This window comes from Triturus cristatus, chromosome 4_1 (genome assembly GCF_964204655.1).
Source record: "Triturus cristatus chromosome 4_1, aTriCri1.1, whole genome shotgun sequence".
NCBI classification, from domain to species: Eukaryota; Metazoa; Chordata; class Amphibia; order Caudata; family Salamandridae; genus Triturus; species Triturus cristatus.
In genome coordinates, this window is record NC_140585.1 from 1,269,897,256 (window position 1) to 1,269,923,456 (window position 26,201).

At 43.4% G+C, this 26,201-nt stretch overlaps 1 protein-coding gene across 1 annotated transcript in view; it reads left to right on the forward strand.

Annotated features, from left to right (window-relative positions):
* The window catches only part of NCKAP1L (NCK associated protein 1 like), a 1,693,457-nt gene that overhangs the window by 1,291,006 nt on the left and 376,250 nt on the right, over nucleotides 1–26,201 (forward strand). Inside the window, exon 27 of the mRNA XM_085654768.1 lies at nucleotides 8,170–8,263. Coding sequence (XP_085510894.1) covers nucleotides 8,170–8,263 — 94 coding nt within the window. The remainder of the gene's footprint in view (nucleotides 1–8,169; nucleotides 8,264–26,201) is intronic.

Here is a 26,201-nt window from a genome sequence, read left to right on the forward strand (position 1 = left end):
CTTGAAGCTGTAGTAAACGAGACTATAGCCGCCCTAGGCAATCTGACAGAGGAACAATCAGCGATGAGAATTGTTGTTCTCCAGAATCGTCTTGTCCTTGACGTCATCCTGGCCGATAGGGGCGGAGCTTGCAGGGTCATCGGATCCAGCTGCTGCATATTCATACCAGAAAATTCGCCATCTGTATATAAAGCTATAACACGCCTTCATAAGATTGTAAGCCAGATACACGAGAATCCAGGCACTTGGACGTGGTCCGGGTGGTTTTGGAGTGTGATATCAGCCTGGGGATGGAGAGTTCTATCCTTCCTAGGTATTGGCCTTCTTATGCTCTTCAGTTGTTGTCTATGCCTGCAATGTGGACCAGCGATTTGTGGTCTGTGTGCCACATCGTGCATTCCATATCACAGTTCTCGTTCAAAATACCGGAAGAAGAAGGAAGAAGAAATGATGCTCCATGAGCAAATCGATGGAATGATGAAGATTGATGTCTCTTGAAGGGCAAGAAGGGGACAAGGAGGGAATGTGGAAATGTGGATTTTCCTGATCAGTTATGTCCCCTATCTTGGACCCCAACGGTTCTATATGCATGTTACAAGTACATGTATGTTCCCTCCAGTTCCAGTTTCTAAGACGCAAACATATGTGTGTCTACCGTCGACATGTTCTCTGTCAGATCCGCCATTGATGGGCTGGATATTCGATTCCTAGGTATGAAAGGCCACCGACTTTATATGGCTAAGTTACTCCATTTTTACAGTTCAGGCAAGTAGGCCCGATTCTGTCCTCAAAGCCTTTCCCTGCTCTCTGTCTCTGACAGCTTCAGCTTGAGCTCGCATCTGTATCCATGAACTTTGTCCTACTCCCTGTGCAGCTAACAATGTCTGCCTCGGCCAGTTTTCGCATGCCTGCCAAGAAGCTGTATTTCACCTTCGAATTATCTATTTTGCTCTTCAGCCGATGCATTCCTGTCAAGTGATTTAGGTAAACATTTCCTTTAGCTCACAAGCAAGGACTCAGCCTTTCCGTCCTCCTGCAAGTGATTCATAGTCCTGCTGCCATGGAAAGTTTTCTGCCCCTCGCATCTCATATAGACACTTAGACGCTTGTACACGCACACACAGTTAGTATAGAATAGATTCTGTCCGAGAGTCCTTCCTTGTGGATAACATAGTTCTCCAAACATAGGATGGTAGATATGATTTGGGATTAGGTTGACTTGACCCCCCAGACTTCTCGTCTCCACATGTAGAGCTAAATGTCAAGTCCCCTTCACCCCCTAGTTGCACGTCAATACACGTCATGCTGCTGCGCGCGCATCTATGCCAAGTATTATCTTATAGATCCACCTATGTCTGATAATGCAAACCAATCATGTTTCTTTTATTCCTTGTTACGCCTAGTTTCGATTATGTCACTGTCACGTCATTTTTCTTATCAAATGTTACGCCTTTTACATTCGTTTCATTGTAATGCACTTATTATAAAAATACATGTCTGTCAATGAATTATTGTACTTCACTTCCTGAACCCTCGTGGTGACGGAACCTGAAGGCCGCGACTCGAGTCGGCCATTTTGAATGGAATAAAGCCCATTAGAAAACCTCTTATACCACGGATTCTGCCTCTTGTTATTTTGAGCTATTTTACTTTATTTAAGATCCCGTATGAAATTCAGTCCGGTATATTTTATTTACCACAATAGGCTAACTCAAATATGGAAATATTGATTGTGAATATCTATGCAAGGGGTCTCACTGGGGGAAGAAAATCAAGTGCAATTGGCTGCCTAGAAGATTTTCTGGGTGGATAGGCAGGCACCCCCAATATAGTTATAGCAGGGGATTTCAATACCACCTTCGAACCTCTTGGTAGTGAGGACTCGAAACTAACAGAAGAAGGGGATGCATTATGGAGTGTCCCTAGTTTAGAGATACCCCCATCAAGAGATGGTCAGAAGCAGCCCTCCTACTTAATGCATTGGGGATGGAGGGGGGGCTTAGAGCAGTTAATGGTCACTCACCCTCCGATAAACATGGAGCCACCACATTTAATAACGGTGTGAGTACAAGTCGGATTGATTTTAAATTTAGATTACTGGTCCGAATTTCATGATATGAAGGTTTTGGAGAGAGCGGAAAGTGACCACAATCCTCTATCTTTAAACATGGAACGTAAGGGTTTTTAACAACCATCAAATCCACTGCCGCTACCTTCTACTAGTGAAGTCATCTTCGCAGTAGTATGAGGAGGGTAAAATGTGATATGGTAGTGTCTAGAGAAAAAAACACTCACTGATATAAGAGCAGCAGTCTCAGAGACTCTTGAAGAGTTACAAGTTATCACACTACAGCCAGAGATAAATGAGAGAATAACGAAGCTCCATGAGGGTCTGTTCAGTAAAATAAGTACCTTCTTTTTAAAACCAGCTAGTAGCTCAACTAAGCAGAAAAGCAAAGACATTAGTTGGTACAATAAAGACTGTAGGGTAGCCTATAAGTCATTGGCGGCAGCTATCAAACTGAATGATTACACTGCAGTCAGGCGTACTCAGCACGAATATAAATCTGTGTTAAATAATGCTAAAAAGGATTGGGATGAACAGAGGTGGACAGATCACTACCTGGCTAGCAAGGAAAGTAACTCCCAGTCTTTCTGGCATCAGGTAAAATGGGGGAGAGGGGGTCAAGCCCCCGCGCCCCATAATCACGTAGACCCGGAGAAGTGGGTTTCCCATTTTGCAACGCAATTTGCATGGAGTCAGGAGGCGAAACCGAGGTTGCCCATACCACCTTGTATTCGTGCACAGTATTAGAATTTGATATAGGCGAAGTCAAAATAGCTCTGAGTTTAGTTGCTAATGGCAGAGCACCCGGTCCTGATGGCGTGCCGGCATATTTGTTCAAGAAAGATAAAGTAATCTGGCAACAATATATACTCCTGTTAGTGAATGCTATAGCTAGTGGGGCAGCCATACCAGATTCATGGAAGGGTCCAGATTCATGGAAGGGTGCAGAGATTTTGCCAATATTCAAAAAAGGAGATCGCTCGTGCCCATGCAATTATAGACCAATCAGCCTCATAGATGCCATTCAAAAGATTATGGGTAGAATGGTACTAAATAGAATGGGAGATTGGATTGAAGAGAAAAATATATTAACTCCACTACAGGCAGGATTTCGCACCAACGTGAGCACAATAGATCAAGTCTTTCGGTTTGTTCTGATTTATTGGCATGTCGTTGTGCTGGCTGGTGGTACCATTTATGCAGCCTTTGTGGACTTAAAATCCGCCTTCGACCTGGTTTTGCGGAGTAAACTTTGGAGGGTATGCAAAGATTTGTGCATGCCTGCAGAAATGCTATTTGTTGTTGAGCAATTACATGTAGGTAATTTTGCCAAAGTACGCTGGAGCACCCAGGGAAATAAAACAGACCCATTCCCAGTATTTAAAGGAGTGCATCAAAGGTGCGTCCTGGTGCCGACCCTATTTTCATTGTTTATTAATGGTGTTGTAGACTATTTCTCTGCACTCCCAACAGACGCACTATCCCTTGCAGGTGTTAAAATCCCCATATTTATGTTTGCAGATGATACTCTGATTATTTCTAAGACCCAGAGTGGTCTGCAGAGGTCCTTAATAAGGTTTGAGGAGTCCTGTAAAGATCATGGGTGGGTGATCAATGCAGATAAAACAAAGTGGTCTTGCATAAGCACAGAGCAATTAAGGGCAGGGTGTTTCTTAATGGAGAATTATTGGAGCAGACTGATGTTTATAATTATCTGGGGATCACATTGGGGAATAGACTCAATAGGAATCCCCAGATAAATACCTTGGCCCTAAAGCATAGTCATTTAGCTGGTGCTTTGCTGAAGGAATTTAAGACTTCTTATACCCAACCCATGCACCCTCTACTTAAGATATACAACACCAAAGTATTAGCTTCTGTTACCTATGGTGCAGAACTCTGGGGTTTTAGTAATATAACGCCATTAGTCTTAGCATAGAATACATTTGTGAGAAGTATTATTGGTCTGCCACGGAGCACTCCCTTAAAACCAGTCTCCTACGGCCTAGGCTGTAGCAGACTGGAAGAGGTTGTTAAGTTTCGTCCAATAGCGTACTGGCGGAGACTATGGACTACCCCAGAGTTGCTTCAGTACGCAGCTGCTCTTAAAGATGTCTGGGTACTAGATACTTCATGTAAGATGAAGTGGCTACAAACCATAAAAACTACATTGGTCAGTATGGGTCTGCGACACCTGTGGCGTGAGCCAGAGAGCCATCAATTCCCCCTCAAAAAACAGATGAAAAGACTATACTGGTCTATTGTGGCAAATAAGAATATCACTACTTCAGAGTCCACATCACTGACGGGTAAATTTTTAGAGTTTAAGCCCCGCCCACAGTATGAGCAGTATTGGGATGTTATCACCAAACCCAGGGATAAATGTTTATATTTCCAATTCCGGGTAGGCACACTACCCCTAAACATATTCACATGTAAGTGGCACAGTGACAATGATAGTTTGTGTAAGTTGTGTCAGGAACACGATGAAAATTATGCACACATTTTGTTTGTCTGTCCGGCATATCAGGCTCCACGTAAAAAATGGTTGCGTCCATTATGCAAGAACATGGGCGTGAGGAGCAGTGCTATTGCGCTGAGAATATTGCTGACCGACACTGGCGCCCAGAGTGTAGTAGCTGTTGCCAAATTTTTAAGTTGGACATGGTCAATCCGGGAAAGAAAAATGGCAGAAATTGGCATGACCACTCCAGTTTATCTAAATCAGTGCTTGTAAAGAAAAAAAAATGATGCATCAATGGATACACGGGTATTGCACCGAAAAGTGGTTGTCATTTCCTCTCACTACTGCAATAACACTCTCTTTGTTTGTGATAAAATCCATAGCCTATCTCTAGTGTATCCTTCACTAGTGCCACACAAGGATATGGGCCCCAAGATTATTTGCCTTGTTTCGAAATGCCAATGGTATTATTGAGTCATTTACGTTCTTTTTATATTAATATGAATTTTAAAATATTCTATCTTATCAATTGAAATTTTTAATGTTTGGATTCTTAATATGATTGTACTTTATATAGCACTTACTAAATTTAGACTTGTAGCATTTTATGGAAGGTTAAGTGCTTTTTTACGGTACACTGTCTTTTATGATCTTAATTGATCGAAATAAAGATTGATTGATTGATTGATTTAATCCATTTAATATATATGGGGTCGAAGTTCATGTAATCAGTTACATTAAATAAAAAATCACGGCCAACAGTATTAAATCTCTTCTTGGTCCCTAAAGAGCCCAGTTCAGGCTATTCCTCATTGTTCGAAGTTTAACTCAACACATGAGATGGATGCCTCAGGGTGAGTCATGTCTTCTTGTGTGACATAAACCCTAATTGGTCTTCGTGTATCGTATTGGTCAAGATTGTCACCTTCCAAACAAGATACCACAAGGGTTGGGGCATTATGCCCTAATTATCAGCTTCCTCTAGTACTTTTAATAGTACATCAACAGGGATGTCCTTGGGGGCTTAGTAAGGTTCTGCTGGAAGGCAAACTCCACCAGTTGATTTTCCGGCAGTAAAGCCCACCTACTTCCTTTCAATGCAACACACCATCTAAAATATCTGAGAATCATAGAAGCACAGTTACATATAAGATGCTGTTGACCTTGTTTGCCATTGAGAATGGTGGTTTCGCCTAAGGAGCCATTAGATAGTAAATAAAAGATCTTACTGGTATCATATTTTGCATGTGTATGTAACAGCAACTTCATCTCTATGCATCATTTAACAATATGTCTTCTTTTAGTACGTCTACAGAGATTCCACCAAGAGCTTCTCCTAGAGAAAATCCCTCCGGTTGGTAGTATGCCCTACTCCCTCTACATCATGTCTTTCACAAGGAAATCTCTTGTGTCTGTGAGTCTGTCTATTGCAAATCATTAATACCCACCTTCGTTGCAGATCGTTAATACCCACCTTCCTTGCAGATCATTAATACCCACCTTCCTTGCATCCCCTGTCGCTGCACTAGTGGACTCACTAACTGAGTTTGCCTCGTAGTAGCATTTCGCTCTCCACTCATGTCCGCTGCAAACAGTAAATTCTTATCTTTCTGGACCGTGGTCTCCATGTTGGAACCTTCGGTCGTGGCCTAATGTGCACACGTGTGATCAGCATAGCTGATTGATCTGAAAGTTCTCGACCACGGCATCCTGCATCTATGAAATGCTGTGCATTGGTGCATGTGGTAAAAACATGAACCTCACGCAAAATGTGCTGTGGGCAGTGAAGAACAAGCAGTAATAATTTGTTTACACATTCTTACCCCTCCACACAAGCAATAACTAATTTCATACATTTCGCCTTTCAGCATAGCAAACATACAGAGTTAACCAACTCGTTCTGGTGTTATGTGTCCATGGCTGCACTCAACAGATGTGTAACAGCCAACATAGTGTGCTAGGCACTGTCCATGTTCCTACACACCTAGAGTATTTTATATATTTGGAATCATAAAAATGGCCTCTCCGTTTTAGTTTTGGGGTGTGACAGACAACTGTCAAACAGAGATATTGCTTACAATATACATAGATTGGGCTTAGGATCCATCCCTTTCAACCAATGGCTTCTTCTTAGTATTTTAAGACTTTCATATCTATTTGGGGCTCTGCTTTCAAAATGTTCCAGGTGTCTAAAGTAGAGTAGGTTAAACCATTTCCTTGTATTTTTACCAGAAGCTGGTGATGATTTTTCACAGCTGACCAACATGGATTAATTCATTTGGTCTTGCCTAGTCCTGTCATGTCTTTTAGAGATTCCGTAGTTTTTACAAAATTGTTTAAGCACTCTAGTCTGCGTGAATATATTGTACATTGCTTCATGTGTGTTACGCGGTTACCTTTGAGATGGTGGTGGAGATGTGGAAGGCAAGTTACTCTTTTTTTTGTATGCTTTCAACTAAGATGCGTTTGGCACTCTATGGAGTGGAGTGGTAGAGTCTATGTGGTGGAGCGGAGACCTGAAGTTAGTGTCTGTTGATCTTTCTTTACTTAAGAAGACGCAATTTTGAATTTTGAGTGAAAGTACTACAGAATTTGAGAAAGCGGTTAAATAGTCTTTTGCATAAAGTGAAGAATATTTGTCTCTTTTCAGTGTGCTTTTGAAATGGTAGGACATGACTGCTGAAGACAGTCTCATGATCGGAGATGAATGGATATAAGTGGATGCTTGGCACACCGGAATGATAGACTTGCTCTGTTGATGGGGTACATCCAAATGAGAGACCTCCTTTGTTGATACATTTCACCAATTGCTTTATTCGGTTCATCCTGTCAGTTAACGAGAATTTGATACGTACTAAGGGGCATATTTACAACGAGGGGATAAAAAATTATCGCCGCTTTAGCGGCTGTTTTCGGCCGAAAAGCGGCGATAATTTTATCGGTATATTAGCAAGGCCACGCTAACGCGTGAAACCTTGCTTTAGTGTGGGGATGTCTAACGCCCAGCTTTGCATCTCTAATGAGATGCAAAGTGGGCGTTCCTGACCTGACATGATAGGAGAAATGTCGCTAAGCGACATTTCTCCTATCATCAAGCCCCACGCTATGAAGCATAGCGTCAGGAAAAGTAGCGATAACACCTGTTATCGCTACTTTCCTAACACCTGCTTCAGGACTGACTTAGCCATGATATCCTATGGAAGGTGGATATCATGGCTAAGTTTGTGAGTCCCTATCAACTAGCTAATGTGAGATTATCGCTGGGTTTCCAGTGATAATCTCACGTTAGCCAGTTAGCGCTAGGATTTTTATTGCTGATGAGATAAGCGTTGCTAATAGCACGCTATCTCAGCGATAAAAATCGGCGCTAGCCGGCGATAATTATCCGAGCGCTAAGTGCGCTCAGCGATAATTATCGCCGGTTGTTGTTGATATGCCCCTAGAAATGGTAAAGTTTACACGATGGCTTACATTCCTCACAGTAATAAATGAAGGAAAACAAGACCATCACTAATTATCCTCTTTACGTCTGCGCTACTGTTCAATGTGAGGTTCTGTCATTGAAAGAAGATGCAAACATGGGCCATTGTGGCTGGTAGTTATTAACTATGCCTTGCATTTGTTTCATGTTTTTTAGGTGACTTTGAGTATTTTTGAGCTGGCAACCTCGGCAGGCATTCCTTGTGATGTGGACCCCACGCTTGTCGCTGCTCTTGCCCACTTAAAAACAGGTAACAGATCACTGTTCTATTTAAGTGACATTGAGTCCTCTTGTACTGCCGCAAAAATAACAAAAGTTTATGTATCAGCGCGAAGACACTCACCTGTGCAAACTGGCAGTGAGCAGGATGAGAGGCAGAACTGAAAGAATCTGGAGAACAAATATGGTGGTATTTTTCAGATACCTTTAATCCGGGGAGGAGAAGGGCTCTATGTCAGGACGATCTGTTGCTTTTCAACACACAGTTTAGAACAAAACTGAGAAAAGTGAAGGATGGAGAGATAATACAGGTGAAGAACATTTCTCAATGCATGCTTCCTAGCTGATCCTTCCCCTATCAGACCATAAGTCAGACACGACTCTGACCATGAACCAAAGGAGTAGTTAACAATGAATGATAGTAAATTTAACTGAGATTAGACGTTTTGTGAGCGCCTAAATAAAATGCATTCTTTTAGAGCACCTGGGTAAATATCTCCAAGTTTGACCAACGAATACACGCACTTTTCTTGCGGCGGTCTTTACGAATGTTCAGAGGTTAGTCTCCCAAACGCCAGGCCAACTCTCCAGCAAGACCGACTATAGTCACGATTTCCCGGTTGTCCTATAGGTAAGGGTGTGATTTGAATTTGTTTCACCAGCCCAACAATTGAAAGTAGGCATCTAGAGGGCAGTACAATGGTCCTCATTGCCAGCTCTGGTGGTTGACGGCTGACTCTGCATGGCAGTATGATTTTTAAAGTGTTTTTATTACTGTTGCCTTCACTGTCTGGCTCAGAGATGTGTTTAGTATGGGGTCGATTAAAAGGCCAAGCGTAATATTATATGTTCATATGTTACGGTGCAACTTTTCGGTAATCATAAAAATTGTGTTAATAATATTATTTTCACAACCCACATGTGCACTATCTCAAATCGGAGGGCAGCGAGGGAATTGGAAAATAGCCTAGCCTTACCATGATGGAACATGCCAGCAATAACAATCTGAAGCACATCAATGAAATCAACTGACCGAGCCTTGCCCTCTTCCGCTCGTGCCTCCCTTCAGTTTGGATCAAGAGTGCAGCACATCTCACTCTGTCGAAGGGAGACTTTACAGAGGAGGGGGCAGGAATAACAGCAAACTTTGTGGCGGACTGTTTTGGAGAACCATGGCCATCCACTACACACCTTTAGAGGAGAGGAGCAACTGGCCATGAGCAGGAAGTCATCACTTGCATGGGCGTAGGAAGTGTGGGGGACACGGGGATATATCCCCCCCAGATTTTGGAGTGGGGGGGACACGGGGGACAAGGGTGGGGGGGACGAGGGGACAAAGGAATTTCCCCTCTCCCTTCTCGCAGGGCCATTAGCACGCGAAATCGCTACCTAATGGCCCTGCACTTGACCTGCCTGGAGTCAGAGGCCACCCGCCCTCTGCCTTTTGTTATGCTGCAGGAAGGCTCAGCCGTTCTGGGAAGGGCAGAGAACGGAGAAAAAATAAACACTGTCTCTTTTCCTTCATGGCAAGGACCGTGTCCACTACTCCTGATCTGCCTCTGGCGGCTGCCCTCCTCTCTTTATTCCTCCATCTCTTTCTGTCTCTGTCTCGCTCCTGCTTACGTGCTGATTTCAAGAGGCAGCTCTTAAGGTACTCTCTCTTGCCTCTCCTTTTCTTTATTTGTTCCCCTGTGAAATTGATCCAAAAAAGGCTGAACACTTTGGCTGTAAATGTCCTCATTTTCTGACCGTTTTCTATTGAAAAGAAAAACCTCGGAATGGAGAGAAAAAATAGTTAAATACCTAAATAAAGCAATACAGAGTGGACAGCAGACAGGCCAGACTGTTATTTACACCCACACACATTAGCGCCACTTTACAGAGTTTGCCAGTGAAAGCGCTACTTTCTTTTTATCTTCTTTCTTTGAACAACATTGTTTTCCCAGGGTGGGTAAGTGTGCCATTCCTAAAGGGACTGCAATACCTGGTTGATGGGTTTTCAACTTTTTAATTATTTTAGCTTATAAAATGCGGCTCTGTGTTTGGGGATGTGGTCTTTTTTAAACCAAACTGCATACATTTTGAAAGGATATAAGCAATGGACATTGAAAGGGGTCCCTTCCTGGTCCTGTAGCCATGTCTTGAACTTTTCAGGCAAAATCACTTACTGATTTCTGAATAATGAGTTTAAAACCGTTAAGGTAACCATGTTTTTTTCTGATTACAGTTCACATGCTTTGCTTATTCTTGCATTCCCTATGAGTGTTTGCTTTTTCCAGGGTGTTATTCATTTTTTTTCAGGCAGCATTTTACTGTTGTCTAGTGCATAATTTGAATTTAGTCGCAGCACAATTGAGTTGTGCTGAAGGCAGTGCGAGTTTCTCTCAGTGGGGCAGTATGGTGTTCAGTGTGGGAGAGAATGTGGCACTCTGGCCAGAGCTGCTGAATTTGGAACTGGAGAACCATGTTCACACCTTCATGACCAGTTCACCATACCACACTCCTGACAGAGCTTATTCCGATGCTACACCTTAGAAGGCCCGATAGACCTTAGAAGCCCAGGTGTCTTAGCACCCGCAGGTGGACCTGTCCACCACAATCCATACTGCAGTTCACTTCCAGTCTTACGGGCAGGCATATGAAGAAGCACATCCTAGATCGACAGTGAATCTGTCACTGAAGTCACAAGACCCTTGAGGCCAGTCCACCTCACCCATTGGTACCTCCATTGGCCTTTTTCCAGCACTAGCAGTGCAACTTGCCAGGGGTTGGCAATGTAGGATTTGCATGCACACCAAACTTAGGGGGTGATTATAATGGCAGTGGGACCGCCACGTCACCCCGTCGGTGGCGGTCCCACCGCCATTGGTGACTGCATCACAGCCCACAATATTACAATGGCGGGTGGTTACCTGGCGGTCGGAAAGACCAACCACCACGCACCCGACGGGCTTCTTGAGCCCGCCGGTGTTGTGGAGGGGCTCGTGGTTCCTACAATGCTGGTGGTGCCTACCATGCACCGCAGCAGGGATTACCATGTCCCTTACCCGCCAGCTTATCAATGGCGGTTCACCTGCCATGGAAATGCTGGCGAAAGGGACATTGGGGGCCCGTAGCAGGCCCCTTTACCCCTGGCCCCCAGACATGGGTCCTGGGGGGCATCTATGATGCCCCACAAAATATCACTGCACCATGTGGCAGGCACCAATATATTTAACATGTTCCTTTTTTTTTACTTTGCGGCGGATGATGCAGCCAGCAGCACCTGCTGCAATGTAAAAGACAGGCACTGCGAACACCGTAGTGGCAGTCGCATTGTAATGCCTATCGTGGGGCCTCCACCTTGAAGGCCAGCGGTCCCATTCCCCGATTCGATGGCGGTGGTACTGAAGTCCGCCTGCCATCATAGTCAGCCCCTAAGTTTGTATTTTATGAACATGATTCAGCGGGAAATAAATTGATGTTTGCAATTTAATTGACTTTGGTTGGCCTCTTATCTATGAGATTTCCCTGTTGAATGTGCCTGTACATTATACATTTTCGGTTGTATGAATTGATTGCATACTACACTCTCCTACAGGTATTAATTTGAGTATCATTAGGAGTGTCTGGGACCAATTGTTTTCTTAGGAATTGTTTTCTTTACTAACCTTTGCAAAGGGCCCTACACTTCACAGCAACACAAGTCACATTTCTTTTAGTAATTTGGGATCCGTTTGAGCTACAAAATTGTTTTGGAGGAAATCGTTAGATTATGCAGCAGATGATGTATTATGTGGCAAATATGATACAGCCATAGTTAAGTGGAAAACATTTTTCCACTTAATTTTGCCCCAACATTGTAGTTGATCAATTTGTAAGTTCCCCAAACCCAAAAGTCGAGTTTGGGCACAATTTGCATTTTAAAAGCAGCCCTGTAACACAGGGCTACTTTTAAACTGACCTCAGGCTTCAGCAGTGCACACATGCAAGCACAGAAAGGGCTGCTGGCCTCTAAACTGCCATGCCTTATTATATTCTAGGGACTTAAAAGTAGTTCTAATCCCCCTGCCCTATTATATACTAGGGCCTTATAGGAGAGGTCATGCCAATCATAGGGGTACCCTAACCCATAGTGCACCCTAGTGTATGTAGGTGTTTTCACTGTATTTTTAAGTGCCTCTTTCAGAATAGCACTGGCTGTTTAGGCAGAGGCCAGGGTCAGTCAGTCAGGTACCACCAGTACCAGTCAGCAAAAAGTTGGGGAGTGCCCAGGGCGGCTTTGCAACACTAGAGAAACACAAACTCAGAATGTAAAACATAACACCATGGTTGGGGGGTTCTCTTCAATAATCAGAATTGATTTCTATCCTAATGAACCCATTTTCCGACATTAGGATAGGGAAAGACTGGGGAAAATCATAACGTTCTAATCTATACATTGAAGTTTTTATGCAGCTCTTTGATGACGGTTAATAGCTCACTGTTCAATGTTAGGATTTTAACTTATAAACTTCAAATACCAAAAGAATATCTCAGACAAAAGCAGTAACTCACTGACCTTTTGAATTAAAACTTTCACTAGACAAGCCTTCGATCTCTCTCAAAAAAAGAACATTAATCACCAAAGTTATCTTCACATTTTTATTGTTGCCTGAAAATTGCTGGAGACCAGGAATGCAGCAGCAGGTACTTTTCAAACCATAATGCACTTGCATACACGACGCCCCCACCCTAAGTCAGCGGCCTTTGTTTGCTTTGTGCATTAAGATGCAAGATTCATATATATGTTTTTTTTAAACATTTGGTCTCATTACTATATGAATGTAAATAACAATAAAGCATACATGCAAACTGTGACTACATGCCTGCTTTTCTCAATATTTCACTTCGAAAGTATGCAATTGTATTTGTTTAACGGGCGGTGATTTGTATAGGGTCACTGGAAAGTGCACAAGGTTGTCCCTGTCCCCCCCAGAATTTTAGTGTCTCCTACGCCCCTGATCACTTGGGTGTATTCTGTGGGAGTGGAGAGTTGCACTGTGGGGAAAAACAAAATGAAATGGTGGCGTTTCGTATTACACGTTTGTCATCATGACACATCTTGCAGCGCCCCTCCTCTTGTGCTTGACACGTCTGCACGTCAGGCACGACACCATAAAAAATTGTTGCGTGTTGTAATAATTGCACAACGTATGATCGCGCCTTGCAACAATTACATCCAAATCAAGACGGATACCAATACTTACTCACAAGGATCGTCAAGAAAAAACGTGGTACAACAACATGTATGGAAAAGGCAGAGGTAACAAGGCAAGGGAGAGAGTCTAAAAAGTCGATTTTGCAGGGAGTCTGTCCAAAATGATTCAGTGTGAAAAAAAACACAGGAAAATAATGCCTGAATCCCGGGAGCGAAAGATGGTGTAGTTTGCGGGCCATCCTGTTCTTATTTGGCAAATTCCCTCCATAGCAAACAAGGACACAGGGGAAGTTGGCCCGGACAAGGTCTTAGTTGGAAAAGACACAGGGCAGAGATGACATAGGTTATAGTAAAAGGAGAACTTACAAATACAACAGTAGGGGAGTTGTATGCAGTTTGTGATGATAGGAGGCTTGTGAAATCCATGTCGAATTCCACTTGGGTTTTTTGGGGTTGCAACCAAACTCTTATCCACTACTTGGTATGCGCCCAGAAACCATTGTTTGGTCATCATTAGGCTCTTTAGGAGTTCTTGATGCCTTATCCGCATCTGCCTCCAGACATCAAGGACTGATTCACAAGCCACAGCTTAGTTGTGTGTGCGCGTGTGTTTGTGTGTGTATATATATATTTATTTATTTATTCACGGAAAAAAAACAAAAGTTACAGGGACCTTTAGTGAGGCTCATATTTCACTCATACAAAACCAGTAAACTTCAGCAGTTGAGTACCTGAGTTAACTATAACTTAGACCCCCGCAATGCACTGCTTATGACCTCACATATCAGATCACTCATGATATGGTCAGTGGCATCACTGATGACATCTCAATTTTGTAAAGAGAAAGCCCTAGGGAGGTGGTGGTCCCCGGAGTTGGGGGTTCAAATAGGCCCCCTAAATTATAATTAAATAAGCCCTGGGGAGGTGGTGGTCCCCGGGGCAATATTCTGGCCCAGGAGGGGGGCTAGTGTGCCCCCCTCCATTATAAAAATGAAAAGCCCCTGGAACCTTGCCGAACCGGGGGCCAATAATAGCAAAGCACAGGAGACCATGGTTCTTTTTTTTCTTTTCATCAGGATTCACAGATCCCACCGAAAATAAAAATAAAAAATTGTTTTTGGGCCTGCAGGGTCCCTGTTGGGGGGTGGGGGGCAAGTTGTTTCTACACTGCCCCATTTAATTTTTTTTTTTTCTGTGACTCGGTCGAGTCACAAGATGGCTGCCAGCACTTCCTGGTTTTAAGTGTAGTCAACGAATCTCAACACAAGATCAGGAGGGGTCGCAATCCTCCGGAGATTTCTTTAAAATTCAACACAACTACTGAATGGATTTGCACCAAATCAGAAAAGGGCGCTTTCAGGACCAACATCCACCTTCCTGCCAAATGTTGTGTAATTGCTTTCAGCAGTCTTGGCTGTAGCCGTGTCTAAATTTCCTACGGAAATTTACATGTGGAAAACATGTTTTGGGATCCCCTTGTTCTCGGCCCCAGCTTAACGGATCACCCCGAAATTTTGAACACAGCAGCTGAAGTGAGTGGCAAACTTGTGCCAGTAGGTAAAATACATATATATATATATTTATGCAAGTGGTATTTATATAGCCCATATGGACCACTAAGATACAAAGGAAGGCTGAGAAAGATCCACACCTGCCTCTAAAATAACTATATAACACAAAAATGGTGTGATGTCCTTATATTGGAAGTCTCTGGAGGGAAATACCAGAAGCCAAGGTATGTTAGTCAAGAGTTTTTTATCTAAAGTAACATAATATGTTTGTCTGTCTCCTACTACGAATAGCAATTCCAAGAATTGGACGAGGTAGGCTCACTTACGTAATGTGGCATGCTTCATCATAGGCCGCCTCGTCCCACCCTGGTAGGATATTGCCAACAGGGCAGACTCAACCTCGGGTTGGCTATCCAGAGGGAGTTCTTAGATATTCTTATCTTTTTCTGGATAACAAGAGTCTAGTTGCTAACTAAAAATACCTCTGGGTATACCACAAAGTATCCTTTTATTACTGTGGTACCCTTGGTATAGATAAAAGGATTACCATTAGGTAATGGCGGAGTATGGAGGGGGATATTATGATCCTTGCCTACCCCTGGTTCAACTGAAATGCTTCTGACCTTTCCTAAAAGCCTAACAGGTCTTGGGCATTCATCAGGGTTAGTACCTGATCCCCTATCCCATAAAAAACATTTGTATAGCACAAACATAAACGATAGGCAGCAGAGTGTTGTACAAGTTGCATAGAACTTTTATGCTACACGTTACCTCTCCTGTTGCGATTGCAAATTGGCGATGTACTGCTAAACTGAATTGATAATGATTCTCAATATCAAGAGAAGGCACCCAGCTTGGCTTGCCTGAGAGGTGGCAGCCATGATGTCTTGCGCCCTTTGGAATGATAAGAAGTGGCCAGGAAATGGAGTGCAGCCACTGGAGAGAGCTGTTGGTGAATCAGCTCTTGTTCCCGTTTTGTGGCCATGTCCAGGAGCATTAATGAAGAGAAGTGGTTACTCCCCAACACCTCTACCTCAGGGATAGAGAGTGATTTTCTGTATATCCTCCATTTCTTCTCCAAGTAATTATTCTTCAGGATTCACTGCATGCAACTGAATGTTGAAAAGGTGTCGTGGCAGTAGTTTACTTATGATGCTGATCTATTTATCATTGTTTGTTGGGTTGTTGAATAACACCGGGCGGGGTAAGGTGTGGTGCAGTTATTCTCAAATGAGCCCCATTTTTTCTGTCATTCTGAATGTGCATTTTCTACGGCACTTCCTGTTTTTGCATAGGCGAGGAGTTTTGTTATCTGTGTATGTAACATTTATATATATATTTTTAGCACAAACCTGCACATTATTGCTTTTTCAAAAAGTGACAAAGTTGAAATAACAAGAATGTATGTGTGTTTGTGCTGGTATTCTGATAACGTTGAAGCTATATAACAGGGCTCAGAAATACTTTATTTTGCACTGCTTGAGGGATGCTACCCCAGACGCATGCATTAATTTGAGGCAGTGTTTTCCAGTGTTCTGCAACAGTACTTAATTGTCAACACCAGCACTTATAACAGTCTACCACATGGTGGGGTCTATTTAATTTAGAGATGAGCAAAACAATAATGTGGCGCACAATCTTATATAGTACATAGATAACATATACATAACACAGAACACACCTAAAACATACATGGAGGACCAATAAGGTAAAGTTAAAGACGGAACGTGTCCAATAGGAAAGGTTGAAAAACAAAGATATCGAGTAACTCGAAGAAGCCTCTCCTCCAACGGTGTTTGCTATCCCTCCCACAGGTTAAGGTATTAACATGTCTGTAACTGACTTGCAGGTGGCGAGATACGTTTGTGCGAGCGGAGGACAGCGAAGGCCAGAAGATAAGATAAAGTCAGGAGAGAATAGTGTGAACCAACAGATAGTTAAGACAGGGATTAGAAGAACCAGACAGGGATTAGTGTACTCGGCCAGTCTCTAACACCAGCTTCGTAAACAGAGGCACAAGGCTATTTTGACACAATATTGCAGGAAAAGCAGAAAAGACTTCGTTCGTCGTGCTGCCTGAGTGAGGGCAACACAAAATGGCGGCAGAGCACAAAATGGCGGTTCAATGCGATCGTGATCGAAAATCGAATTTCCTCAGACCCTCCTTTTGCCAGAACTCAGGCAAGATACATAGACTCACGTCAATCTGAGTCAATGTCGATGGCCATGAGGTCATCAAGCTGTTGCTGTAACATCATTCTAATATTCTCTGTTCTTTGTGCCTTGGGTTTTAGGATGCACATAGTAGCACAAAGGTCGCAGATGGCGGGACCACAGTGCATACAAAGACAACAAGAGAATACGATGGCTAAAACCATACCAAGAAATGTTAGCACTTTCCAACCCCATTTGGACAGTAGTCCCCAAAACCATCCCAATAAAGACCAATCACCTTCGTCCTGATGAATAGACTCAGAGATTATATGTAATTTAGAGATGGCCTGGTATACTGTCGGAGCGTCATCAGGTATATAAATACAGCAACTCGATTTGATCAATTTGCAGACTCCACCACGATCTGCAAGAATAACATCTAGGGCAACTCGGTTCTGTAAAGTCATAAGACAATCCGCCTGTAGTTCCGCTGTAATATTACTTAAAGCTCCTACAGTGATGTCTATGGTAGTCTCTACGACACGAACCAGTTGCCTCATATTCCTACTATTTGCCATAGGATCCCAAAAAGGAAGAAATCCCTTTAGGAAGTCTCCTCCCTCTTGACCTGCTGTGTCTTTGGAATCAATAATTCCTCTGCCATATCTGTTTTTATGAAAATTTGGAGAAGCAGTGTATGTAGGGGGAAGAAGAAAAGCTATATAGCAAGTACCAGAAAAACCAGTCGGCAACCACGTATAGGCTCTATCATGACAGATGAAATATGTGCCCTGAGATGGCACTAATGGCGGCGAATTCTGAGAAGAGTAAATGTAAGTATGGGAACAAAAGCTTTTTCTCTGTTCGGGGTTAGTAGTTTGGCCATTGATTTGCAAACAGAAATTGCCTTGATGAGGTATAGTCCAAATCGGTGGAGATTTTCCTTGTTTAACCTTATCACTAAGACTTGTGATGTAATGAGTGACATTCCAATTAGCGTATGCTTTTCTCTCATCGATAGCAATTTTGCTATTTTCCATGATTTTAGCCATAGCTACCATTCCCTTTATCAATGAACCATGACTGAAATCTGGTCCACCAATATAAGAACTGACAGGTCGTTTGAATCGGCTTTGATAGGTGTTAGAGAAAATTACAAAATAAGCCCAAGCGGAACCTTCATAAGAGAATGGAAGGACTAAATATGGCATCCCTTTTTCTGTGGTATGAGGCATTAGTCCACATACCCAACAATCGGTTGTATTAATTACTAATTGGTGTTGGTGTAATAATTGAATAAACAAATTATTGTAGTATTCGATTCTTCTTACGAGTTCATGATGAGGAAGTGTATGAAAGAGATGCGGAGATATAGTAGAATAAGAAGGCGTAGTAACAGAAGAAGGGACAACTTTTTGCTGCATAGCATAAACAATCCAACCTATACACGCCAATAAAGTACACAATAATATAAAAACACACAAAGTTATACTACAACGACTGTATACTATTCTACAATGATTGTTCTTCATTTTGTTCTTTCTCTCTCTTTCGCCTAATGTAGTTTCCATCTTCTAAATGGATGCTCACGGCAATCTTCCTTAATCACTTGATCACGATTGTCTGCCGTCCTATGACACTGCAAGTCCTGCAGGCCTATTGCCACTACTCAGGTCACAACCAAGACTCCTACCGTGACCCTGCAACCGGGATAGAAACTACATAGAAGAGAGATTTTCAAATTTTCTTCTTCAGTCTAGGTCTCAAATCGTAATGGGTCTTATCAGGTACAGTCTGATCCTGAAACAATGTTCGTGGATTTGTGGTGTTCAAATGAAAATGTGATGGTACAGCTTCTTGGACAATGTTCCAGTCAAACGTGCATCACTAAAGGGTACAAATCGGGGAACCTTCTCGCTTTCAGAGTCACTTATACCCTTACGGACCCACTGATCAAAGGGCAAAGGCAAAGGAACCTTTTTGCAGTGCACGCCGTGAATCCAGTTTTTCTTTCCTTCGATCTTCACTGCTGTACGGGTTGTTAGGAGAACCCGACGGGGCTCCCTCCAGCGCGGCTCCAAATTCTTCGTCCTTTGAAAATTCTTCACACAAACCCAGTCACCTGGTCGGATGGAATGACCTGAGTCTGTGGAGGCCTCTGGCAGAGCGCTCTGAACCTGTTGATGGAGAACACGCAATTTAGTTGTGAGGTCATGCAAGTAATCAATCAACATTGGGTATGGCAAGTCTGAATACCTTTTAGGGCGAGGGACTCCCCATATATTAGCTGGGCATCCAAAAACTACCTCATAAGGGCTAAGTCCCAAACGAGAATGCACAGCCGTTCTGGTAGATAAAAGAGCCAAAGGTAGTGCATCGGGCCAACTAAGGCCTGTACTAGCCTGTACTTTAGCAAGCTTGAGTTTGAGGGTGCCATTATAGCACTCCACTAGACCCGCTGATTGTGGATGGTTTGCCGCGTGGAATTTCTGTCTTATACCAAGACCTGCACAAACCTTTTGCGTGACTTGGCCCACAAATTCGCTCCCATTGTCACTCCAGACAATGCGCGGCAAACCGAATCTAGGGAAAAACTCTTTTAGAAGTACTTTGGCTGTAGATAAAGCAGTATTGTCTTTCAGGGGGTAAGCCTCTATCCATCGGGAAAAGGCACATACCACCACTAGAACATATTTGAGATTGTTGCATCGTTCCATGTGAATGTAATCGATTTGCAACACCTCAAATGGATAGGTCGGAGGAGCAAAGTGACCTGCTGGAGTTGGAGTTCCCTTTCCCGGATTGTACATTAAGCAAACAATGCAATGTTTCACTACATTGTCTGCACACTTCGGTATTCCTTTGTTTTTCCATACTGGAGCCAGAAGCTTGCATATTCCTTTCGCACTTAGGTGGGCTGGACCATGCGCCATAGTAACTACAGGTAGTACATAAGCGTCTGGTAACAGCCAACGTTGATGCTCGGATAATTCCACCCAACACCCCATCTCATCTAACATTCCTGTACTTTCTTTCCACCTACTCAATTCTTTCTCTGTAGCTTCTTCTTGAATTGATTTCACACTTTCTACTGTATCCTCATACATTCCTCTTTCTGTGACCCAATTTGCAGGGCCTGCAACATACATGTGACTTGTAGCATCTCTAGCTGTCTTTTTCGCTACCTCATCTGCAAATGCGTTCCCACGACCAATATCGTCAGTAATCTTCCTGTGTGCACTACACTTCAGAATTGCTTTTTGGGTAGGCAAAGCAAGTGACTCAAGAAGATCAGTCACCAACTGACCGTGTTGTATTTTAGTCCCGTGGGAAGTAAGGAATCCCCTTTCTTTCCACAAACGTCCAAAATTGAACGCTACACCAAAAGCGTGTTGGCTATCAGTGTACACGTTCACTCTTTTTCCTTTGGATAACACACACGCTCTGGTTAAGGCTATCAGTTCAGCTGCCTGAGCTGAGTTATGTCTGATGCGTGCGGTTTCCACAACTGTATGCAAGGTAGTAACAGCATAGGCTGAAGTTGCTTCTCCATTAGGAAGCTTAAAACTAGAACCATCTACCCATAGCGTTCCATCCGGATTCACTAATGGCGTATCTGTTAAGTCAATTCTACCTTTTGTCTCTTCCTCAGTACGAAAGAAACAATCATGTTGTTCTTGAACACCTTTCTCTTCTGGAAGAGGCAACAGAGTAGCTGGATTTAAAGTATTACATCGTTTGATGTGCACGTAACTAGCCAAAAGCATCAGCTCGTATCCAGTCAAACGAGCACTCGTAAGATGCTGTGTTTTTGTTCTGTGTAGCAAAGTATCCACTGCATGTGGCACCATAACAATGAGAGTATTATCTAGCACCACTCCAGCAGACTGTCGAATAGAAATTGCTGCTGCTGCTGTCGCTTTAAGACAATTAGGCAATGCTTTAGCTACTGGATCTAACGTAGCCGAAAAATAGGCACATGGCCGCTGTTTATCTCCAAATCGCTGCGTTAAGACTGACAACGCACAACCTTCTTTTTCATGAACGTAGAGCGTAAAAGGCTTACTGTAATCAGGAGTAACTAGTACAGGAGCAGAACACAAAGCAGCACGTAAATCAGTAAAACTCCTCTGACACTCGTCAGTCCATAGAAGGGGCTGAGGCGTATCTTTAAAAGTCAGTGCCAACAAAGGCTTGGCCAACAGGGAGAAGTTAGGGATCCACTGCCTACAATAGGAAGTAATGCCCAGGAAGGCACGTACCTCTCTTTGTGTGGATGGCACTGACATTTGCGCAATAGCTTGGATACGTTCTGGGGTTAATCGTCTTCCCTCCTTTGATAAGAGATGACCCAAGTAGGTAACCTCTTGGCGAACATATTGTAGCTTAGAAGGTGAAACCTTATGATTAAGATCGGATAAGTGTCGCAATAATGCAACCGTCACATTCTTGCATATATCCTCTGAATCAGCAGCGATTAGCAAATCGTCCAGGTACTGAATGAGAGCAGCACCAGACGGCAAAGAAAAAGCATCGAGATGACATTTCAAAGCTTGACTGTAAATAGAAGGACTTTCACAATAGCCTTGTGGTGCTCGCTTAAACCGGAAGCTTCGGCCTCTAAGAGAGAAGCCAAAAATATCCCTACTTTCTTCGGCAATGGGAATAGTAAAGAAAGCATTTTTCAGATCGATAACAGAAAACCAAACCGCTGTAGAAGGTATCATTGTCAACAGCGCAGTGATATCTGGGACAACGGGAAACTGTGGTACAACAATTTTGTTTACCTCCCGAAGATCAATTACAAAACGATAAACAGGAGGTTGAGAAGGACTAGTGCGTTTAAGAACAGGAAGAATAGGGCTATTACATATGTTACCTCTTGTTTCCTCAACCACATCTTTCCGAATCAAGTCATAAATGATTTCCAAAAGCGCTTTTTCACCTTCAGTGGAAATTCTATATTGAGGAACACGTTTCGAAATTATCTAGTATGTCAGGCTCAAAGCTACCATTTTCTGGCCATTTCAAAACACCATCATTCTTCGTGTATCGGATCCATGCCTCGTTAAAGGCAATGGGGCCAACACCATGTTTAGAATAGAGCTCATAAGTGGGAGTTCCAACCGAAGGAATCGGACAAGAGTCCTCCAGCCGGGAATCCCTATTACAACCAAGACAACAAAGTTTCTCAAACGTAGTCAGACCAGGCATCTCGTGATTTCACTGGACTGTTCACAAACATCAAGGGGGTTAAAATACTTAACACAGCACAAATGTACTTACCCCTCGGCTTCGGTTATTGCAATACCCGAATCAAAGAACCTAAGAACCTAAGAACCTAAGAACCAAAGAACCAAAGAACCTAAGGACCAAAGAACCAAATGTGGGAGCGACCCACCAATACTTAACTAAGATTTCTTCTTACACCAACAGAGGCCCCGTCTATCGTCTCGCCTTACTATACATCATCAAAAAGAGGGCCAAGGCAGGGCGGCAGTCAGGGCAGCAGTCGTCAGTAGCTGTCAAGAAGGAGTAACTGCGCTGCAAAAGACCTTCGGACCACTTTCGACATACAGGGGTCGCTTGACGTGGCTCGCGATTCCTCCAGAATTTTCTTGCGGGGTTCCTCACGACCTTCAGGCAGAACCACTACCTCTGAAGCCGCGCACATTGGGCGCCAGTTGAAGAACCAGAACCTTTTGGACCTGGCGGCGCAGGGTACGCCTTAATCTCCTGGGTTCTCCTGCTTCAGCCAACAGAGACACGGGGACACTCTGTCGGCGTGAAAGATCAGATTTTATTAGCTGCAGCTAGTACAGTTGTCCTAGAAGTACACACGGTATGTTCTCAGGAGACTGCCACTTCACTCCGTGGCGCACAATCTTATATAGTACATAGATAACATATACATTAACACAGAACACACCTAAAACATACATGGAGGACCAATAAGGTAAAGTTAAAGACGGAACGTGTCCAATAGGAAAGGTTGAAAAATAAAGATATCGAGTAACTCAAAGAAGCCTCTCCTCCAACGGTGTTTGCTATCCCTCCCATAGGTTAAGGTATTAACATGTCTGTAACTGACTTGCAGGTGGCGAGATACGTTCGTGTGTTTTGGAGGACAGTTGTGAAACAAGAGAATACGAGCGGAGGACAGCGAAGGCCAGAAGATAAGATAAAGTCAGGAGAGAATAGTGTGAACCAACAGATAGTTAAGACAGGGATTAGAAGAACCAGACAGGGATTAGTGTACTCGGCCAGTCTCTAACACCAGCTTCGTAAACAGAGGCACAAGGCTATTTTGACACAATATTGCAGGAAAAGCAGAAAAGACTTTGTTCGTCGTGCTGCCTGAGTGAGGGCAACACAAAATGGCAGCAGAGCACAAAATGGCGGCTCAATGCGATCGTGATCGAAAATCGAATTTCCTCACTTCGCTCCCTGGGTGCAGTCACAAAGCCCCCCTTTGCTACCTGGGTGCAGTCACACAACCCCCCTTCGCTCCCTGGGTGTATTCACACAGCCCCACTTTGCTTCCTGGGTGCAGTCACACAGCCCCCCTTTGCTACCTGGGTGCAGTCACACAGCCTCCTCTTGTTTCGCGTTCACTGACTCCCTGTTATGGGTAATGCTGACAGGACAAAGATCTCCCCATAATCATTCTTCAGAACCAGGTACCATCGTTCCAAATTTGACAGCTCTGACCACGGTGTCACACCCTCTCCCCCACTTAACACCATACTGCCCCACTGAGAGAAACTCGCACTTCCGTCAACTGCAACCCAATTGTGACCAGTTATAAACACCTGGATGCGGCTCAATTTAAATTACGCACTAGACAAGAGCGAAATGCTGCCTACAAAAAAAAGCCGGAACAACATGGTTACTTTAACACTTTTACACTCACTATTCAGAAATCAGTGAGTGCTTTTGCCTGAAAAGTGAAGGACATGAATACAGGGCACGGAATTGACCGATTTCAATGTCCATTTCTTATATCCTTACAGAACGTAAGCAGTATGGTTAAAAGACCACTTCCCTTAACACAGAGCCACAGTAAACATTTTGTTTTCCAATCAACGTGTTGCAGTACCTCCATGATTGGTGCACTAGTTCCCCGCCCGAGGGAAAACAACGCTATTCAAAGAAAGACAAGCAAATAAAAGTAGCGCTTCACTTGCAAACTCTGTAGAGTGGCGCAAATGTGTTTGAGTGTGACTGAAATCAATCTGGCCACTTTACTACCACTCTGTCTGGCTTTATTTAGTTATTTTTCATATTTTGAACCTTTTATTCCCGGAGCTGCACTTTGGAACACTGCTTAAAATGGGCCGGTACTGTCCGGTATGGAGTACCGGCACTTTGTTATTTTGAGAGAGAGAGAGTACCGGCACTTCTCAAGAGAAATGCAATACCTTTAATTGGAAAGTACTGGCACTTCCCAGAAACAAGCAGGTGCTCTGGTACTGAGTACCTGCACTTCTATTTTTCCATTTCAAGCACTGCTTTGGAATAGAAAAATGTCAGAAAAAGATGACATTTCCACAGTTTTTCTTTTTTTGGATCCATTTCACAGGGGAACAAATAAAGGAAAGAAAGAGAGGAGGGTGAGAACCGTTTCCGAAGTCAGGGTTTTTCGTAAGAGAGCTGCTGGACAGAGGGAATAAGAGAGAGGAAGAAAGAAAGGGGGGGAGGGCAGCTGAAGCGGCAGAGCAGACACTGTAATTGTATTCTCTGCCCAAGAAGGAATAGATGAGTCCTTTCCCTTCTCTGCCCGCCACGTCCATCCCCGTGCTGGGATTCTAATTTTTGACATTCTTTCCTGCAATTATACGAACAGCAGTCAGCCTGCAAGCTGGAGAGCAGAGAAGCGATACTTTACTTTTCTCGCTCCTCTTTCATCAATATTGTAAAGGAGGAAGCAGGCATCTAATAGGGCCGTACAGCGCTGTTCACGTGGTGACGTATGCACGTACAGCCAATAAAATGGCATAATTTGTTTTATGCCTGCTGGCAGACTTTTTTTGCGGCCAGTTCAGTAAATATCCAGGGCCGGACTGACTACCAGGCGTTTTGGAATTCTGCCGAGCAGGGGGCTGATTTCACTGCGGTGGGGGCTGATTTTGTTCATGGGGACCTGCGTGTACTTCGAAATAACTAAAGCAAAACGAATTTCGTTCAGTACACGCAGGTCCCCATCAACAAAATCAGCCCCCAGCTCAGCAGCATTCCAAAACGCCCGGTAGTCAGTCCGGCCCTGTAAATATCGCAGCCACCGCGCTTGCTAGCTCATTTGGCGGTTTTTTTTGTGAATCGCAAAATCGCAAAATGCTGGAGGGTCTGATTTTAGGTGTCAATAATCTATCAGTGAACCGAACCTGTTATCTTCCTTTTGATTATATATGGCTCTATAGGAATCTACTAGAGGCAATGAAATATTCTATCCGTTTGTATCCTTATGTGTAATATCTACTTGCTCTTGCAAAGTACTCTGACACCCATAGGTCTATTACACTCCATATAAAACTGCAAATCAACAAATAAATAAATAGATATTTCTCTGGGATCTTGCCCTTGTTAAGTGCTTTGTTGCCTTTTAACTAGGTTTGCATGCTACAAATATTCTTGCTCTCACACACCCACATATACATACTTTGTTAAAATTCAAACACAGTAAAATTATAGACCATTAGAGACAGCCAGATCATTATCTCTGTTTTTATTTTCAGCTCCAAAAAAGCATTCACAGGCAGGTCAATGATACACCTACAGGCAAACAAAACATTTGTAGCCACAGGTATGAAAGTTTGAAATAGCAAGTTCCTAAGTGCGATTTCCTGAGAATTGCAATTAGGAAATCACTATTTAAAATATATATAACTCTTTTGAGTTTCATTTGCTATTCACAGTGGGTCGCAAAGAGACCTACCTTATGAATACTGTTGGAAGTGGGGGTCCTTATCGCTTACCGCCGCCACCAAATGCTGGAGGCGGGGGTCCCCGACCCCTCGCTTCAACGTTAGGTTAAGTAAGGACACCGTCTGGAGATAGCCCTGCTCACCCCCTTAGTAGCTTGGCACGAGAAGGCAGGCTTATCTCCAAGGCACAAGTGTAAAGTA